The sequence below is a fragment of the Pelobates fuscus genome, chromosome 4 (genome assembly GCF_036172605.1).
Source record: "Pelobates fuscus isolate aPelFus1 chromosome 4, aPelFus1.pri, whole genome shotgun sequence".
Lineage (NCBI taxonomy): Eukaryota > Metazoa > Chordata > Amphibia > Anura > Pelobatidae > Pelobates > Pelobates fuscus.
In genome coordinates this window covers 241,714,893-241,732,098 of record NC_086320.1, presented here as the reverse complement: position 1 = coordinate 241,732,098, position 17,206 = coordinate 241,714,893, and the positions used below count along the sequence as shown (strand labels likewise).

At 41.6% G+C, this 17,206-nt stretch overlaps 1 protein-coding gene across 1 annotated transcript in view; it reads left to right on the top strand.

Annotated features, from left to right (window-relative positions):
- Positions 1-17,206, top strand: part of LOC134608844 (polycystin-1-like protein 1) — a 363,482-nt gene that overhangs the window by 164,062 nt on the left and 182,214 nt on the right. Inside the window, exon 4 of the mRNA XM_063452022.1 lies at positions 5,375-5,501. Coding sequence (XP_063308092.1) covers positions 5,375-5,501 — 127 coding nt within the window. The remainder of the gene's footprint in view (positions 1-5,374; positions 5,502-17,206) is intronic.

Genomic DNA, 17,206 nt, shown 5'->3' with positions numbered 1-17,206 from the left:
AACGGCAAAACAACTTTTCCTTGGGTTAAGAAGCTGTTACCCCACAAATTAAAAATTATATCCCTGAATATTATGTTTGCAAGTATTCATCTTCTGCTGATTTACTTAAACTTTTTTTCACTAAAATATACTCCATTGAAGGGATCAATTTGACTAAATTCTCCAAGCATTAGGTTGTGAATTCAGTAATCCACTCAGAAATTTTAACCAAACGCAGGAGAATTGAACTAAATGAATCAGCGCATTTGCGAAAGTAAGCACTATGTCAGCTATGGTTGTGCTGGAGAGGTGACCAAGGGAGTGGAAACCTTTCTCCCCCCTTTCACCCCCCACACCCCTCACCCCCGGCAGGACTTTGAGGTGATCCAGATAAAGCCTCTGGGAATGACACAGTCAGTATAATCACAGGCGATACACAAGATAGCGCATTGTTTGTTATACTCACAAAAAGTACATGCTTGGGTGCAGCTGGCTGCCCCACTAGAAAACCAATGTAATGGCCGACGCGAGAACCCGGCCAGACAGGGGGGTGGCCCTTCACTGGGATACGACTTAGTGTACTTAAGCATGATAACACAATAGAGCAATGTCACCACTGAGCACTGGAAGATCCAGAGTATCACACTAATATGTTGCATGTTGAATTTACCTGTAGAAGCTGCATCTATCCATCTAAATCTGTACTACTATTCTTACATATTGCTGCAGTGCACACTCACTAGGCTTAATGATAGTGTAGCAATTTATGTCTTTTACAGTGCATTGTTCTCACCATTCTGTACTGAATATCTCTAAACGCATTGATATTGTTCAAATGTTTGTATTTTACTATACTATTACCATTTTGTATTGTCTATCTTTAAACCCATGCCTGATATCCAATAAAAAGAAAATACATTTAAAAAATAAAAAAATAAAGATGCCATCAAAGGAACCAATGTTGCTAGAGGAGTAAAAGTGATTACAAAACAAAGAAGCCAGACGCAAGAAGAAGTAGAAAAATTGCTATTGATATGGATAAATGAAAAACAGCCGGCGATAGCATTTCAGAGGCAATCATTTGTGAAAAAGCAAGACATTTGCATGCTGACCTTTTAATAAATACCCCTGGAACGAGTGCTGAGAGTGATGTTTTCAAGGCAAGTAGAGGGTGGTTTAAAAGGCTTACGAGGAGAAGTGGCATACACAGTGTAGTGAGGCATGTTGAAGCATCCAGTGCTAACGAAGATGATGCTGAGAAATTTGTTGAATTTAAAGCCTGTGTAGAGGCTGAGGAATTTCCCAATAAGTCTTTATCTGTTATGAGACAGCCCTGTTTTGGAAGAAAGAGGACCTACATAACAAAGGAGGAGAGATCATTGCCAGGACACAAGCCCATGAAGGACAGGCTAACCCTGTTGTTGTGTGGGAATGCGAGTGGGGATTTGAAACTGAAGCCTTTGCTAGTCTACCACTCGGAGAACCTGCGGGTATTTTTTTTTTTTTTTTTTTTAAATATGTCCTGAAAAGCAAATTGCATGTGATATGAAGGGCTAACAGCAAAGCTTGGGTAACCATTCAATTTTTTATTGAGTGGGTTCGTGAGGTGTTTGGGCCAAGTGTTAAAAAAATACCTACAAGAAAAAAACTTACCAGTCAAGGCTCTGCTTCTTGGATAATGGATAATGCTCCTGCTCACCCACCAGGCTTGGAGGACGAATTGATAAATGAGTTCTGTTTTGACCCCCAATATAACTCCTCTTATCCAGCCCATGGACCAGCAAGAAATATCAAACTTCAAGAAGCTTTTCATCAAAACACTTTTCCAAGTTGTGACAAACTGCCATTTCCCACTGGGCATTGGAGAGGACTGATCGCTAGCCTCCTGCCCTGCGACTATGGCCCTGGGATGTATTGCCCTTTAGAACTACATTGGGGCATAATGGATTTTTGTATGCTGTTCCTGACCCTTTAAATACTTTGGAGCAGTGTTACAGCTTTTAAACTGGCACTTAGAATGCAGTCGAAGTGCCGAAGTCGTCGAAGTGCCGAAGTCATCGAAGTGGCCGCCATGTGTTCGTTTGTCGAATAGCGGCCACTTCGACGACTTCGGCACTTCGACTGCATTCTAAGTGCCAGTTTTAAAGCTGTAACACTGCTCCTGTCATGACATGAAGGGGTGCTGCCCTGCAACAGCACTGTCCCTTTAAGTGTGGGAACCAACTTAGCAGAGAAATAATTCTAGGACACGATAAATGGAGTAATAAAGAAAATGTATTAAGGCAAACCAAAAGGATATAGATATATATAATATATACAAAACAAAATATGACAATGCCACAAATATATAAATATATACAATAACCCAATATATACAATAGAGCAGGCAGAGTCCACGATAGTCCTAGGCAAAGGTAAAGGCTTAGTCAGGTTAGTGCAGCCACCAAGTACAAAATGAACATCAAGGGGCAAAGTCCTAAGCAGGTCACACAGAAATAATGCAGCAAGGTCAGAATCACTGGAGAAGGAGTCTAGACAGGAACACTGCAGGCGAACACTGGAACAGGAGGCACAGGACACAGGACCATAAGGACATCGGAACACCAGATCAGGAAACACAAGATACTCAGGATACTCAGGAAACAAGACACAGGAGACAGGAGACAGGAGCCAGAATCACGGGAGCCAGGAAACAGCAGGTACAGGGTCAAGGATAGAGGATAATGATCTGACCGGGAGTGAGGGGAGAAACCAGAATATATAGGTGCTAAACAAGGGCCAGGTGTAGTGCCTAACGAAAGGAAATGAGAACAGTGCCAAACAGAAAGAGTGGTGAGTGCGAGTACTGCACGAGGGCATGTCGACTAAGGAGTGTCGTGACAGCTCCAAAGTATTTAAAGGCCAGTTACCTATTGTAATTACGGAAGGCAACTCCCCATCCAAACACTAATATCTCTTCTCCTTTTCACTTGTGCCATCAACTCTCATTATTACAGGTAATACATTTTCATTTCATTTACTGTACATTTCATTGTGTTTATTTTATTTATATATGATTTTATTAAAAAAACGAACAATAAACCTCAATGGGTCAGTGTAAACACCTTCCCACTATTGGTAAGAGTGTAGCGCTAAATAGGTGTATATTCACAGTGCTCAAGAATACAAATGTACACTTACCACTCAGGGTAGTACCAAAAAGTAGACATATAAAGGAAAAAACAGAAAACATACATAGGGTAATAACGTAAAAGCTTGTATTGAAGTGGATTTAAATGTATGCAGATAAACTCACATTTATTAGAGCCTTTTATGTGGGTATAGGCTCTAAACACTTAAGTATCCGTGCCTTTAAGGTAGGCAGCGAGACCGTGTTGATTCTGCCTGTTTTTTTCTCCCTCCTTCCAATCATGGTGAAGACTCCAAGAGAAAAGAGAAACAAACAGACTTCTGGGTGCAGATTGTTTAACTCTTAGCATGCAGTGCAATATCTCTTTAAGGTGAAAGGAAAACTGCTCACCTTTTTAAGAGCCTTTTGGTAACAGGCTCTAAGTATAAATGGTATGTGTGTCTAATATAAAGGGTGACACTACCCTTAACCGGATCCAGAAATTCAAGATAGAGGTGAGTATATTCAAACACAAAATTTATTGTATAAAGATAAATAAAAGTTGATTAAAATATCAAATAGTGATAAAAAAATGAATAAATACAATATGTGCCGAAGTCCTTCCTCTCCTGTTCTACCAAGACGCGTTTCGCCTTCTCCGTTGGCTTTCTCAATTGGTATTCTGTTGATGTCCTGTTTTCCGGTTTTAAACGAGATTGTTTCTCCCGCCCTTCCTCTCTGCGTCCAATCGTTTGTCCGATATCAGGTGATTCTAGTTGCGGCTTCTAATTGCCGTTACGTCACTTCCGGTTCGCCGTCTGGAACTACATTACCCAAAAGTCTCTTCTCTGTAGTTCTGGCGGCGTTAAAAGTTCACTCCACCTTAGCGAGTGAGAAATCACTCATGAAGAAACAGGGGTGTATTTATGGAGATAGGAAGAGGGAAAAAAACATCATTTTACAGACTAGGATATATTAATCTTATGTATACATTAATTGTAATTCTGTAAATGTAATCTAAAATAGGAAACATTAATAATGCTAGTTTGGATGTACTAATATAACTTCAATAAGTACATAATATTTTACTAGCATAATATATTCAAATGTATTTTAATAATTTATCATTTTATCAAACTTGAATAAATAGAGGCATATATATACAAAAATATAATACGTGTAAGAAAACTGGTCTATTATATCTTTCTTTATATTCTTTGTATTAAGTAATAAAAAATATAAATAACAAAAGTCATATATATATTTGTAATAAAAAATATATATTAAAAAAGGAAAAGAATTTAAAAGGTGTTTTTATTATAAAAAATGGTATAACTCAAAATCGGCATTTAAGCCAAATGGAGTAAGGGTGTTGAGATTGAAGATCCATTTCATCTCCGTTTTTCCCAATATTTTAATTTCATCATCTCCTCTCCAGCTTAAAGTGACCCTTTGGATAGCAAAAAATTCTAACATGCTTGGATCACTGTTATGTACTGTTTTAAAGTGCAGAGATACATGGTGCCTCTCATAGCCTTTCCTGATGTTTCTAACATGCTCATTTATTCTTACGTGGAGGGGACGCTTGGTTCTCCCCACATAGTACAATTGACATGGGCACCTCAGAACATAAATTACCTTCTTTGAAAAACATGTTATCATTTGTTTAATTTTATATTCTTTTTTATTTTGAGGATCTATAAATGAAGTAACATGCCTTTTGTTACTGTTAGTGCTCCTACAAGCCAAGCACTCTAGTATTGTAGAGTTCAGCAGTAGTAATTATTTCTAATGATTATTATTTTTGTGTTTTTATCCTTAAAACTCCTAGCAGGCATGAGGTTAGCCTGGAAAAAAGGAGATTTCGTCTACGGCAAAGGAATGGGTTGTTTACTGTAAGACCAATAAAGATGTGGAATTCTGTGCCTAAGGAGTACTCTGTACATATTTTTAAACAGCAACTGGATGATTCTTGCAAAAACAATGTTCAGCTATATGATATTTAATATGTGGTGTAACCCCTTCTTGATCAAATGAGTGATCTGGCTGCTATTCTGGGGTTGAGAAGGAATTTTCTTCCACGTTTGTTGCAAAATATAAAGCGCTTTAAGCCTTTTTTGTCTTCTTTTGGATCAACAGATGAACATGTTGTTCAGCCTATGTAACTGTGTAAACGTTATTAAATTGTAAATGTGCATGTATAAGCTATTTGTAAAGCTGCCCTTTAATCCATGGTTTTTATTATAGATATCTATAACAAAAATGTGTCTCTTGATTTATTTTTAGAAATGCTAAACAACCATTTAATAAAATTAAGACAGTAGATCATTGGTGGAATTGGTGCTTTAATGTTTTGCTTGATGGACTCTACTGGGAAAAATGGTACAACGGAGCTTCTGCTACAAAATCAGAGGTAATTCATGTAATTTGATGGGAATTTTTATATAAATAATACAGATTCTAAGCAGAGTATAATTAAATTGACCATGTACACTGATCAGCCACAACAACAAAACAACCTGCCTAATATCGAGTATATCAACCTCATACTGCCAAAACAGCTCTAATGCATTGAAGCATGGACTCCACAAGACTTGTGAATGTGTTCTGTGATATTTGGCATATCTTGGTAGCAGGTCCGTTTTAAGTTGTGAGGCTAGTGTCTCCATGGATCGAACTTGTTGTTCCAGCACAGATACTTAATCGGATAACGATTTTTGGGAATTTGGAGGCAGGTCAACACCTTGAACTCTTTAATAATGAAAAAATAACAATAATAAGGTTCAAAACGGCACTAATTTTCTGCAACAATCCCCTGTGTTCCCATTCACCCACTGGAACACAAAAAGTAATAAAATGGCACAACAAATAAGAAGGCTCTGGCTTTGTGGCCATAAAGGTATAGTTAATGGCTTCCCAGAATCTGAAGTCAGCTTCCAGATTTTTTAAGTAGAATCATGATCCACTAGAAAATTTCAGAAGCAGCAAATGTATTAAATTTACATACATAAAATGGACAATCATGCAAAAAAGATCAAAGAACAACGCATTTCAACTAATCAGTCTTTCTCAAGTGCATCATTATTTCCTAATGCGATCGGTATACAAGTGTCCCAAGTGGAAATCCAAATTTGGGCCTTTCTCCGGCATCTTCCCCGTCCCTTCTGACGGGGCTTCAGTGTTTTGGGGCACTTTGATGATGCGCATCCTTTGCACTTTTGTTACAAGCCTCACTTCCGTTCTGATTATCCCACTGTGCAAGCTCTGCAAATACTGGGTGGGTTGATTCTTTGTTCTCGGTATACTGGAAAGTGCATTCCATTACGCACATGCACATTGATAACAAGTGCGCAAATAGAGTCTTTTAAGTTCCAACAAAATTAGACTTACACTTTTTAGCATATTTAAAAAGAGAGGAAACAATGTTTAACAACTAGTTTTATTAAAAAGTATAAGAATTTTATTGAGAAAAAAACACTTTTAAAAAAAGTTTTTTTTCAACTGTGGAGATTGTATGGGGTGCAGAACCAGTAGAAATAAGGAGAAAAAGAAGGAAACTTTGTTTCCCCATTCTACTGATCAAGAATTGTTTATTATTTATCTCACGTGTAATTCCAAAAATGTTGTATACATGCTCTGATGCCCTTGTGGTCTTTAATATGTTGGAAAAACATCTAGGTCAGTGATGGCGAACCTTTTTGAGCCCGAGTGCCCAAACCGCAATACATGCCAACTTTTTTTTCCTTAAAGTGCCAACATGGCAAGGGGTACTGTGTGTGGGGGTAGGGGTACTGTGTGTGGGGGGTAGGGGTACTGATGGGGGTAGTAGGGGTACTGCTGGGGGTGGTAGGGGTACTGCTGGGGGTGGTAGGGGTACTGCTGGGGGGATAGGGGTGCTGGGGGGTAGGGGTACTGTTGTGGGGGGTACTGTTGTGGGGGGATAGGGATGCTGGGGGGTAGGGGTACTGCTGTGGGGGATAGGGGTACTGCTGTGGGGGGTAGGGTTACTGCTGTGGGGGGTAGGGGCACTGCTGTGGAGGGGTAGGGGTACTGCTGGGGGTGGTAGGGGTACTGCTGGGGGGTAGGGGTACTGCTGGGGGATAGGGGTGCTGGGGGGTAGGGGTACTGTTGTGGGGGGTAGGGGTACTGCTGTGGGGGGTAGGGGTACTTCTGGGGGGGTAAGGGTACTTCTGGGGGGTAGGGGTGCTGTATGTCAGTATACCCCCTCCCTCCTTCTTACCTTTAATGAAGTAGGGGGGTGGGGAACATCCCTGGTGGTCCGGTGGTGGTAAGCACTGCAGGGGGAGGGATCTGTGATGCAGCTCCCCTGTCCTCCCGCGTGATGCTGTGTGGAGCGTTGCCATGGTAACGATCGGCAACGCTCCACACAGCATTGTGCGGGAGGACAGGGGAGCTGCTACACAGATCCCTCCCCCTACCTCCCAACACGGAAGCAGAGTAGGCACCTGCCCAAAACAGGCAGGCAGGTGCCTACTCTGCAGTGATGGCGAACCTATGGCCACGTGCCCACAGAGAGGGCCCGGCGTGCCACCTGTGGCACGCGTGCCATAGGTTCGCCATCACTGATCTAGGCTATTGAAGATCAGGGTGCGGGAGCACCTATACAATTTTAAAGAGGATATTATAATCATAGTGTGTCATTTTTTGGAACACCATTTTAAAGATCTAAGCCTTTTATCCTTTTTTGGTATACAATTAATACAAGGGCATTGGAGAGGTGACAATGTGTCTACTAACCTTAGTATCAATATAATTAAATGGATTTTTAATCTGTCCCTAAAAGTTTAAATATTGATTTGGAATTAAATATTTTAATTTAGAGTCATTTTTGATTTTTTTTTGTAAAAATAAATTTTATTGAAGATTTTCAACTTTTTGTATTAGATAGGAAGACGAGAGCCCTAATGTATTCAGGTAACATCAATTGTATTGTAAAATGTTGTTCATATAGGCATACCACGGTGACGCGCAGGTCACGGTTTAATGCAATCAACATTCACATATTGGACTCGCAGGTCCTATTTCAGTTAGAGATAAGTATATAACATTCTCCCACACTCTATGTACACGTCCTCTATGGTTCCCCAGTTTCGGTGAGGATTTCGGGTCAGCCTATCTCTCTTGGCTCAGTTGGAGAGGTTGACTTTGGGTTCATGGCTGTTGACCCCTTTGCTCTTGGGATCTTATAAATATGGTATGGGGTTGTAGTTATATATTGCCAGGTAGGGCCATATTATTTCCTCCCTCCCCTATGAACCCTATCTGCTGCTTCCCTTTACTTTGGTTGTCCGACCTCATATCTGTGGGGAATCCCTGCTCTGGGTGCCCTATTGCCCGTGTGTAACGGCTTACCTTGGTTGGGAGTCTGTAGCGCAGATATATGCTCACCCTTGCAATTAAACACAGGCCAAGCTGGTCAGATAAGAACTCACCTGGCCTGTGAGTCTGTGCACGGGGGCTGTGCAGGTTAATACTCCCAAGTCGCAGTACAGAAACGGATAAACCAGGAGAATAGTCGTGGGTAAGCCAGAGGTCAGTGGGTGCCAGAAATCAGGATAAGCGATTAGAGAGCCGAGGTCAGAGGATGCCAGAAGTCAGGGTACAACGAAATAACAATCCAAGGTCAGGAGTACACTGGAACACGAAACAGCAATACTTGAACCAGAGTCAATTAACTGACACTGCTTTCAGGGAGAGGCAGTGTCTTATACCTGGCTGATTGGTGATCAGCCACAGGTGTGCTGAGAATGTTGGGGCAGCCACAGAATAACGTCCAGCCCCCAGTGCTGGATACAAGGCAAGATTATGCTTCAGGCAATTTCTAGAGCTGTATAGTGGCTCAGGGGCAAGAGAGCAGATCCAGGATTGCAGAGTACCCAGGTTCAAGTCCCTCATCGGGCACTTCTGGGGCAACCTCGTCTGGATGTCGCGGTGAGAACTGTGACAGTACCCCTCCCTCAAGAACGCCCTCCGGGCGTGATTTGGTTGTTCATTGTTACCTTCCTCCTCTGAGAGATTGAATACCTCATCTGGCAGGAGGGTACGTTCTACCATAGGCATCCATGCCATACGTACAGCCTTCTTCCAGATTATAGGGAAACACAGCACCTACCGTAGCCTTTGCTCTAGTAGTTCTCACAGGGGAGGAATTCGCACCATCAGGGACATCATACCATTTGTTTTCTTCCTGGAGCGTGCCCTGCGAAGAGTGCTGGATCAGGCTGTAGATGAGCGTGAAGAGGAAGAGGAAGAGTTGTGGTCACCATCACCACCAGAAACAGCCTTATCAGCATCGCTTGCTGGACCTGCGGCAACGCTGGAAGAGGATTGTGAGGAAGAGGAGTCAGAGGAGGAATGTGGCTTTGACGAGGAGGAGGAAGACCAACCACAACAGGCATCCCAGGGTGCTCGTTGTCACCTTATACATAGACACAAAAGGGAATGAGATACGGCTGTACATAATCTAGAACAGGAACAGAAAAAGAAACATAGTGTGATACAGCAAAGTGAGAGATAATGCGCTTATACAATATTGCACTCACGAGATCAAAGTGAATAAATCGCCAGAACAAGTGCCTGCCCGGATTGATTTGGGCGGCTATACGTCTCCACTCTCCACTGGAACTCCAAGCGGACCAAAGATGGAATGAGACTTCAATAGAGGTATGATAAATATGCAAATTTATTGTAATAAAGAGGCTATAAAATGTAGCCGTATTAAATGAAATAAAAGCAAAAGAGAGGACCTGTACTGGGTGTCCACGCTTCTAGACCCCAGGTATAAGCAGAAAGTGGTGGAAATGTTACCGAATTACAACAAGTCGGAAAGGATGCAGCATTTGCAAAATAAATTAAAAAGTATGCTTTACACAGCGTATAAGGGTGATGTCACAGCACAACGGGAATCTAACAGGGGAAGAGGTGAAAATCATCCTCCTCCTCCCACGACCACGCCGGCAAGGACATGACGCTTTAAAGACGTGTTGTTGATGGAGGACATGCAGAGCTTTTTAAGTCGTACGCATCGCCACAGCCCTTCGGGATCCACCCTCAGAGAATGACTCGACCAACAGGTAGCAGACTTCCTCGCCTTAACTGCAGATATTGACACTCTGAGGAGCAATGAACCCCTTGACTACTCGGTGTGCAGGCTTGACCTGTGGCCTGAGCTATCCCAATTTGCGATAGAACTTCTGACCTGCCCCGCTTCAAGTGTCCTGTCAGAAAGGACCTTCAGTGCAGCAGGAGGTATTGTCACTGAGAAGAGAAGTTGCCTAGGTCAAAAAAGTCTAGATTACCTTACCTTTATTAAGATGAATGAGGGATGGATCCCGAAGGGACTGACAGTGGGCGATACATTCGACTAAAATAGGCCTGATGAGATGAGCTACCTTGGGCTTAAAATGGTCCACATGCTGCTGTATTTTAGCTCTGAATGCCGGTTGACTTGCGTGACTTATCCGCCACCAACTAGGGTTCAAGCCGCAATGTTTTAGGGCACTTTCTGCCTGGGAAACAAACATCAATTTTTATGGCCGCTGCTACAGCAGCGGCTGCAACAATACCTAATTTTTCAGGCATGTGTACATGCCTAATTTTCCGGCCCTCTGGGGCTGCACTGTGGCTTCAAAAAACAAACCAATAAAAAGGCACATAACAGGGATTAAACTGATAGGAATAGTACTACTTAACACACCACTCCTATCTGGTGGCACATTAGATTGCACGCGCAGTGCCCCAAATTTTAAGTAGGAGGACCGACCAAGCATCTTTTTCCATCTCCCGGTTCCTAAAATCGATGCCATATACACGTCCCCTGATAGGGCGCCAGCTCGTTATTCTCTTGGGCGCCAGCTCGTTATTCTCTTTTTCACTTCACTAGGGACACTTTACTGCACTATGGGCACTTAGACCCACTCTTTGTCTTGCACACTGTTATTCCTAGCCAGCATCTGTTATGGGAAATCAGGCAGTCATCTAAACATTTAGATTGAGCTTTAGCTTAGAACACCCTTGAAGGTGTTTAAGGAGATTAGGGCTAGTTTATAGGATTCTTCTTAGACCTCTCTGAGTCTTTATAGCCCTTCTACCTATCCAGCATTTCTGGAAACTAGCTAAGAGAAAGGGTGGCTGTGTGTCTGTGATACATTTAACTTTATATCACCTATTTGACACTTTATCACTCCGGTCTCCATACTCTCTGCCTATACCCATCTATTTAGAGGGAATTTCCTTGCCCCTGCCAATATTATATAATAGGTAATAGTATTACCATTATTACACAATTAGGTCTCTGAGGACAGGTGTAAATCCATATCTGCCAAGTGACCCTATGTAGGGGGAACATTCTCTATTCTGCTCTGTGTCAGTGTGTATCAGGGGCTCTGAGGACAGGTGTCAATCCATATCTGCCAAGTGACCCTATGTAGGGGGGAACAGTCTCTATTCTGCTCTGTGTCAGTGTGTATCATGGTCTCTAAGGACAGGTGTCCATCCATATCTGCCAAGTGACCCTATGTAGGTGGAACAGTCCCTATTCTGCTCTGTGTCAGTGTGTATCAGGGATCCTTAGGACAGGTGTCAATCCATATCGATTAAGTGACCCTATGTAGGGGGAACAGTCTCTATTCTGCTCTGTGTCAGTGTGTATCATGGTCTCTGAGGACAGGTGTCAATCAATATCTGCCAAGTGACCCTATGTAGGGGGAACAGTCTCTATTCTGCTCTGTGTCAGTGTGTATCAGGGGCTCTGAGGACAGGTGTCAATCCATATCTGCCAAGTGACCCTATGTAGGGGGAACAGTCTCTATTCTGCTCTGTGTCAGTGTGTATCATGGTCTCTGAGGACAGGTGTCAATCAATATCTGCCAGGTGACCCTATGTAGGGGGAACAGTCTCTATTCTGCTCTGTGTCAGTGTGTATCAGGGGCTCTGAGGACAGGTGTCAATCCATATCTGCCAAGTGACCCTATGTAGGGGGAACAGTCTCTATTCTGCTCTGTGTCAGTGTGTATCAGGGGCTCTGAGGACAGGTGTCAATCCATATCTGCCAAGTGACCCTATGTAGGGGGAACAGTCTCTATTCTGCTCTGTCAGTGTGTATCATGGTCTCTGAGGACAGGTGTCAATTAATATCTGCCAGGTGACCCTATGTAGGAGGAACAGTCTCTATTCTGCTCTGTGTCAGTGTGTATCAGGGGCTCTGAGGACAGGTGTCAATCCATATCTGCCAAGTGACCCTAGGTAGGGGGAACAGTCTCTATTCTGCTCTGTGTCAGTGGGTATCAGGGGCTCTGAGGACAGGTGTCAATCCATATCTGCCAAGTGACCCTATGTAGGGGGAACAGTCTCTATTCTGCTCTGTGTCAGTGTGTATCATGGTCTCTGAGGACAGGTGTCAATCCATACCTGCCAAGTGACCCTAAGTAGGGTGAACAGTCCCTATTCTGCTCTGTGTCAGTGTGTATCAGGGTCTCTGAGGATAGGTGTCAATCCATATGTCAAGGTGTCAATATGTCATATGTCAGGTGTCAATCCATATCAATTTTGATTTAGGAATGTTAGGTGATTTATGCTCTTTATGGATTAAAACCAGACTCTGCATCAACTGTGTAATTTTCCATGGGAGTTTTTATGGATCCCCCTCCGGCATGCCGCAGTCCAGGTGTTAGTCCTCTTGGAACAACTTTTTCATCACTTTTGTGGCCAGAAAGAGTCCCTGTGGGTTTTAAAATTTGCCTGCCCATTGAAGTCAATGGCGGTTCGCCCGGTTCGCCGGTTCGCGAACGTTTGCGGAAGTTCCCGTTCGCCGTTCACGAACCGAAAATTTCGTGTTCGCGACATCACTATCCCTCAGTATAAAAATCTCTCCTTACACTCACTTCACTCATCCCCCATCCATATTTATATGCCTCTCTCTGCCACACTCTCCCCTTCTCTCATCTTATGACTTGCACTCATTTTTCTACTCTCTCACTCCTAAAAACAATCGATCTGATCCTAGACTTGCATACAAAACCCATTCACACCTCCTGTCACTTTCTCTCCTCCTGCTTCTAGCAGCTGGTGATGTCTCTCCCAATCCAGGGCCCTTCACCTTCTCTACACACACTAAGAAAACCAGAAACCCCACAAACCTCATCACAATGCCCTGCCCTTTACCCTCATTTACCAACATTCAGTGTGCACTCTGGAACACCCGCTCAGTCTGCAGTAATTTAAAATCAACAGCCATACACAACTTTTTCATCTCAAACTCACTCAGACTACTTGCACTTACAGAGGCCTGGCTGTCCCCCTCTGATAGCGCTTCTCTTGCCTCTTTATGTTTTGGTGGGCTACAATTCTCTCACAGTCCCAGACTCAACTGTAAAGGAGGTGGTGTAGGCATCCTTCTTTCCCCTCAATGTACCTTTCAAACAATCATAACTCCCCCTGCCCTATCCTTTTCTTATTTTATTTTTTTTTTCAGTATAAATTATTTTATTCAATTTCTTACAAAAATACATATACCGATAAAACCACACAGGTCCAGTTCCATCGTTACATAGTCCAAACATTCACATTAGACAAACACAATACACCATTATCTGCGGGGTCGGGCTAGGAGAGGAGTCTGTCTTAGCTCAGGGCTCTTGCTATTCAGGTGATAACAAATCCAATATATACAAGTCTGATTTATAGCCTAGTTTCTATTTTGTTAACCCAACTTTTCCATAGATCTCTTCTTTTTGGGGAGTTCAAATACGGTATACTCAGATCTCTTTCCATCTTCGTCTGAAGGAAGATTTGATCTTTAATAACGTCCCAGTTAACTACTTGATTAGATTTCCAGTTCCGTGCAAGAACAATTTTAAATGCAATAAAACAATGGATTATAAAGCATCTATTTCTATATGACATATTTGGCAAATGCATGTGTAGCAAAACTACCTCTGGTTTCTTTTCTAACTCTATTCCAGTTATATCTTTAATAAATCTTATCATTCTCTTAATAGAGATCTGAATGTTTGAGCAACTCCACCAAATGTGGATAAATGATCCCTCCTCTTTATCACATCTCCAGCACTTAGAGGTAACTCCTGGATGCATCTGAGATAACTTACTACGGACTAAATACCATCTATATATGACCTTATAGTAGGTTTCTAATAAATTTAAACATTGAACCTGTCGGCGAGTGTTATTTATAGCTTTACACCAATCTTCATGATCCAAAGAACACTTCAAATCTTTTTCCCATTTGGTCTTCTGGGGAAGACTAGCTACCTCATTAATATTTCTAATTACCTCTATTGCTTTAGCTAGAACTTTCGGTACAATCTGATTTGAGAATATACGTTTTATCACTATAGACACTTTTCCAGACTCTTTAATAAGATGTTTCAGCAGAAAATATTTAAGCCTCAGGTAGGTAAATAACTCTCGTTGAGGGAGATGATACTTTTGTAAAATAGTATCGAAAGGCAATATTTTATCTGAATATAATATCTGCAAAACTTTATTTATTCCTTGAGTTCGCCAAATATCTAGGGAGAGATCTATCATATTGGCTTCTATTATCCTCAAATTTGCCGTGTTCATAATTGCATACTTAAGACCTATTTTCTTTTTAATTTCCTCCCAAACAGGCAACATTTGGGCCCATATAGTATTATTTTTAATATCAATCTCCATTTTATCTAGAGGTTTCGTATTCCATAGCATGCCCTCTGGGTTTTTTAATCTCAAATCTTCCATTTCAATACTAAACCAACTTTCTTGTTTAGCTGTCACCGTCTGGGACCTATACATATGTGTAATCACATTTGCCCAGTATATAGCTCTTATGTTAGGGAAATTTAATTCTCCATCCTTAGTTTTTAATGATAGAATATTTCTGTTTATTCTATTTTTCTTACCCTTATTAATAAAATGTTCTAGATTGTTTTGTAATAGCGTCAACCAAATGTCTGGAATCCTGAGTGGAATCATTTGGAATAAATAATTCCATTTAGGAATGATATAGGAATTAATTACGTTAATACGGCCCCACCAGGTAATCTGCACATTTCTCCAATCTTTAAGTAATAAGTTTGTGCTTTTTAATAGACTTAGAAAATTTTCTTCCATCATTCTCTCTATATTCTTAGTAATAGATATTCCTAGACAGTCAAATTTCTGAGATGCCCATGTAAATGCATATTGATTACTGATTTCCTGTCTTCTTATCTAGTTCAATACTCATCATGTTTTTTCATTGTTTAGTTTGTAATTTGCTAATTGGCTATACAATCTAACTTCCTCCATCAGATAGTTCAAAGAGCTAATTGGCTCAGTGATTGACAAAAGGATATCGTCCGCATAAAGACTGATTTTAAATTCTTTATCTCTTATTCTATAGCCTTTTATATCTAAGTTTTTCCTAATATTTTCCGCTAGGGGTTCTATTGAAAGAATATATAATAATGGCAAAAGTGGACAGCCTTGTCTCACCCCATTATTTACTGATACCCAATCTGAGCAGACATTTGGGCCTACTATTCTAGTTGAAGGGTTTTTATATAGGGCCATAATTCCTCTTAACATCCAGCCTTCTATTCCATATGCTTCTAAAGTTAGTTCTAAAAACTTCCAATTTAGCCTGTCGAAGGCTTTTTCTGCATCGACTGCAAAGGGGGATACCGTATATACTCGAGTATAAGCCGAGTTTTTCAGCACATTTTTTGTGCTGAAAAACCCCAACTCGGCTTATACTCGAGTCAATTGTCTGTATTATGGCAATTTGCATTGCCATAATACAGACTGGGGGCTGTGGGGGCTGCAGAGAGATGTTACTTACCTTTCCTGCAGCTCCTGTCAGCTCTCTCCTCCTCCACCGGTCCGTTCAGCTCTTCTGTCAGCTCACAGTGTAAATCTCGCGAGAGCCGCGGCTCTCGCGAGATTTACACTGGGAGCTGACCGAGGTGCTGAACGGACCGGCGGAGGAGGAGAGAGCTGACAGGAGCTGCAGGAAAGGTAAGTAACATCTCTCTGCAGCCCCCACAGCCCCCTCCTACACAGTGCCCATCCACTGGACCACCAGGGAAGGAGAGCCCCCCTCCCTGGCCAGCTAGCAAGCAGGGAGGGGGGACGAAAAAAATGTATATATATTAATAATAATAAAAAAAATAAAAATAATAATAAAATAAAAAATAAAATAATAATAATAATAAAAAATGTAATGAAACAAAAAAAATATTAAAATAATAATTAAAAAATAAAAATGCCCACCCTCCGCCAAGGCTCTGCATCACACTCTGCATTACACACACACATACACACACTGCATTCATACACACACACACACTGCATTCATACACACACACACTGCATTCATACACACACACACTGCATTCATGCACACACACTGCATTCATGCACACACACACAGCACTCATACACACACACACAGCACTCATACACACACACACAGCACTCATACACACACACACTGCATTCATACACACACACTGCATTCATACACACACACTGCATTCATACACACAGCATTCTCATACACACAGCATTCTCATACACACACACTGCACTCATACACACAGCATTCATACACACACAGCATTCATACACACACACAGCATTCATACACACACACATCATTCATACACACACACTGCACTCATACACAGCATTCTCATACACACACACTGCACTCATACACACAGCATTCTCATACACACACTGCATTCATATACACACACTGCACTCATACACACACTGCATTCTCATACACACACTGCATTCTCATACACACACACTGCATTCTCATACACACACACTGCATTCTCATACACACACACTGCATTCTCATACACACACTGCATTCTCATACACACACTGCATTCATTATACACACACTGTAAATAAATATTCAATTAATATAATTTTTAAGGATCTAATTTTATTTAGAAATTTACCAGCAGCTGCTGCATTTCCCACCCTAGTCTTATACTCGAGTCAATAAGTTTTCCCATTTTTTGGGGGTAAAATTAGGGGCCTCGGCTTATATTCGGGTCGGCTTATACTCGAGTATATACAGTATGTTTCTTATTGGCGTTA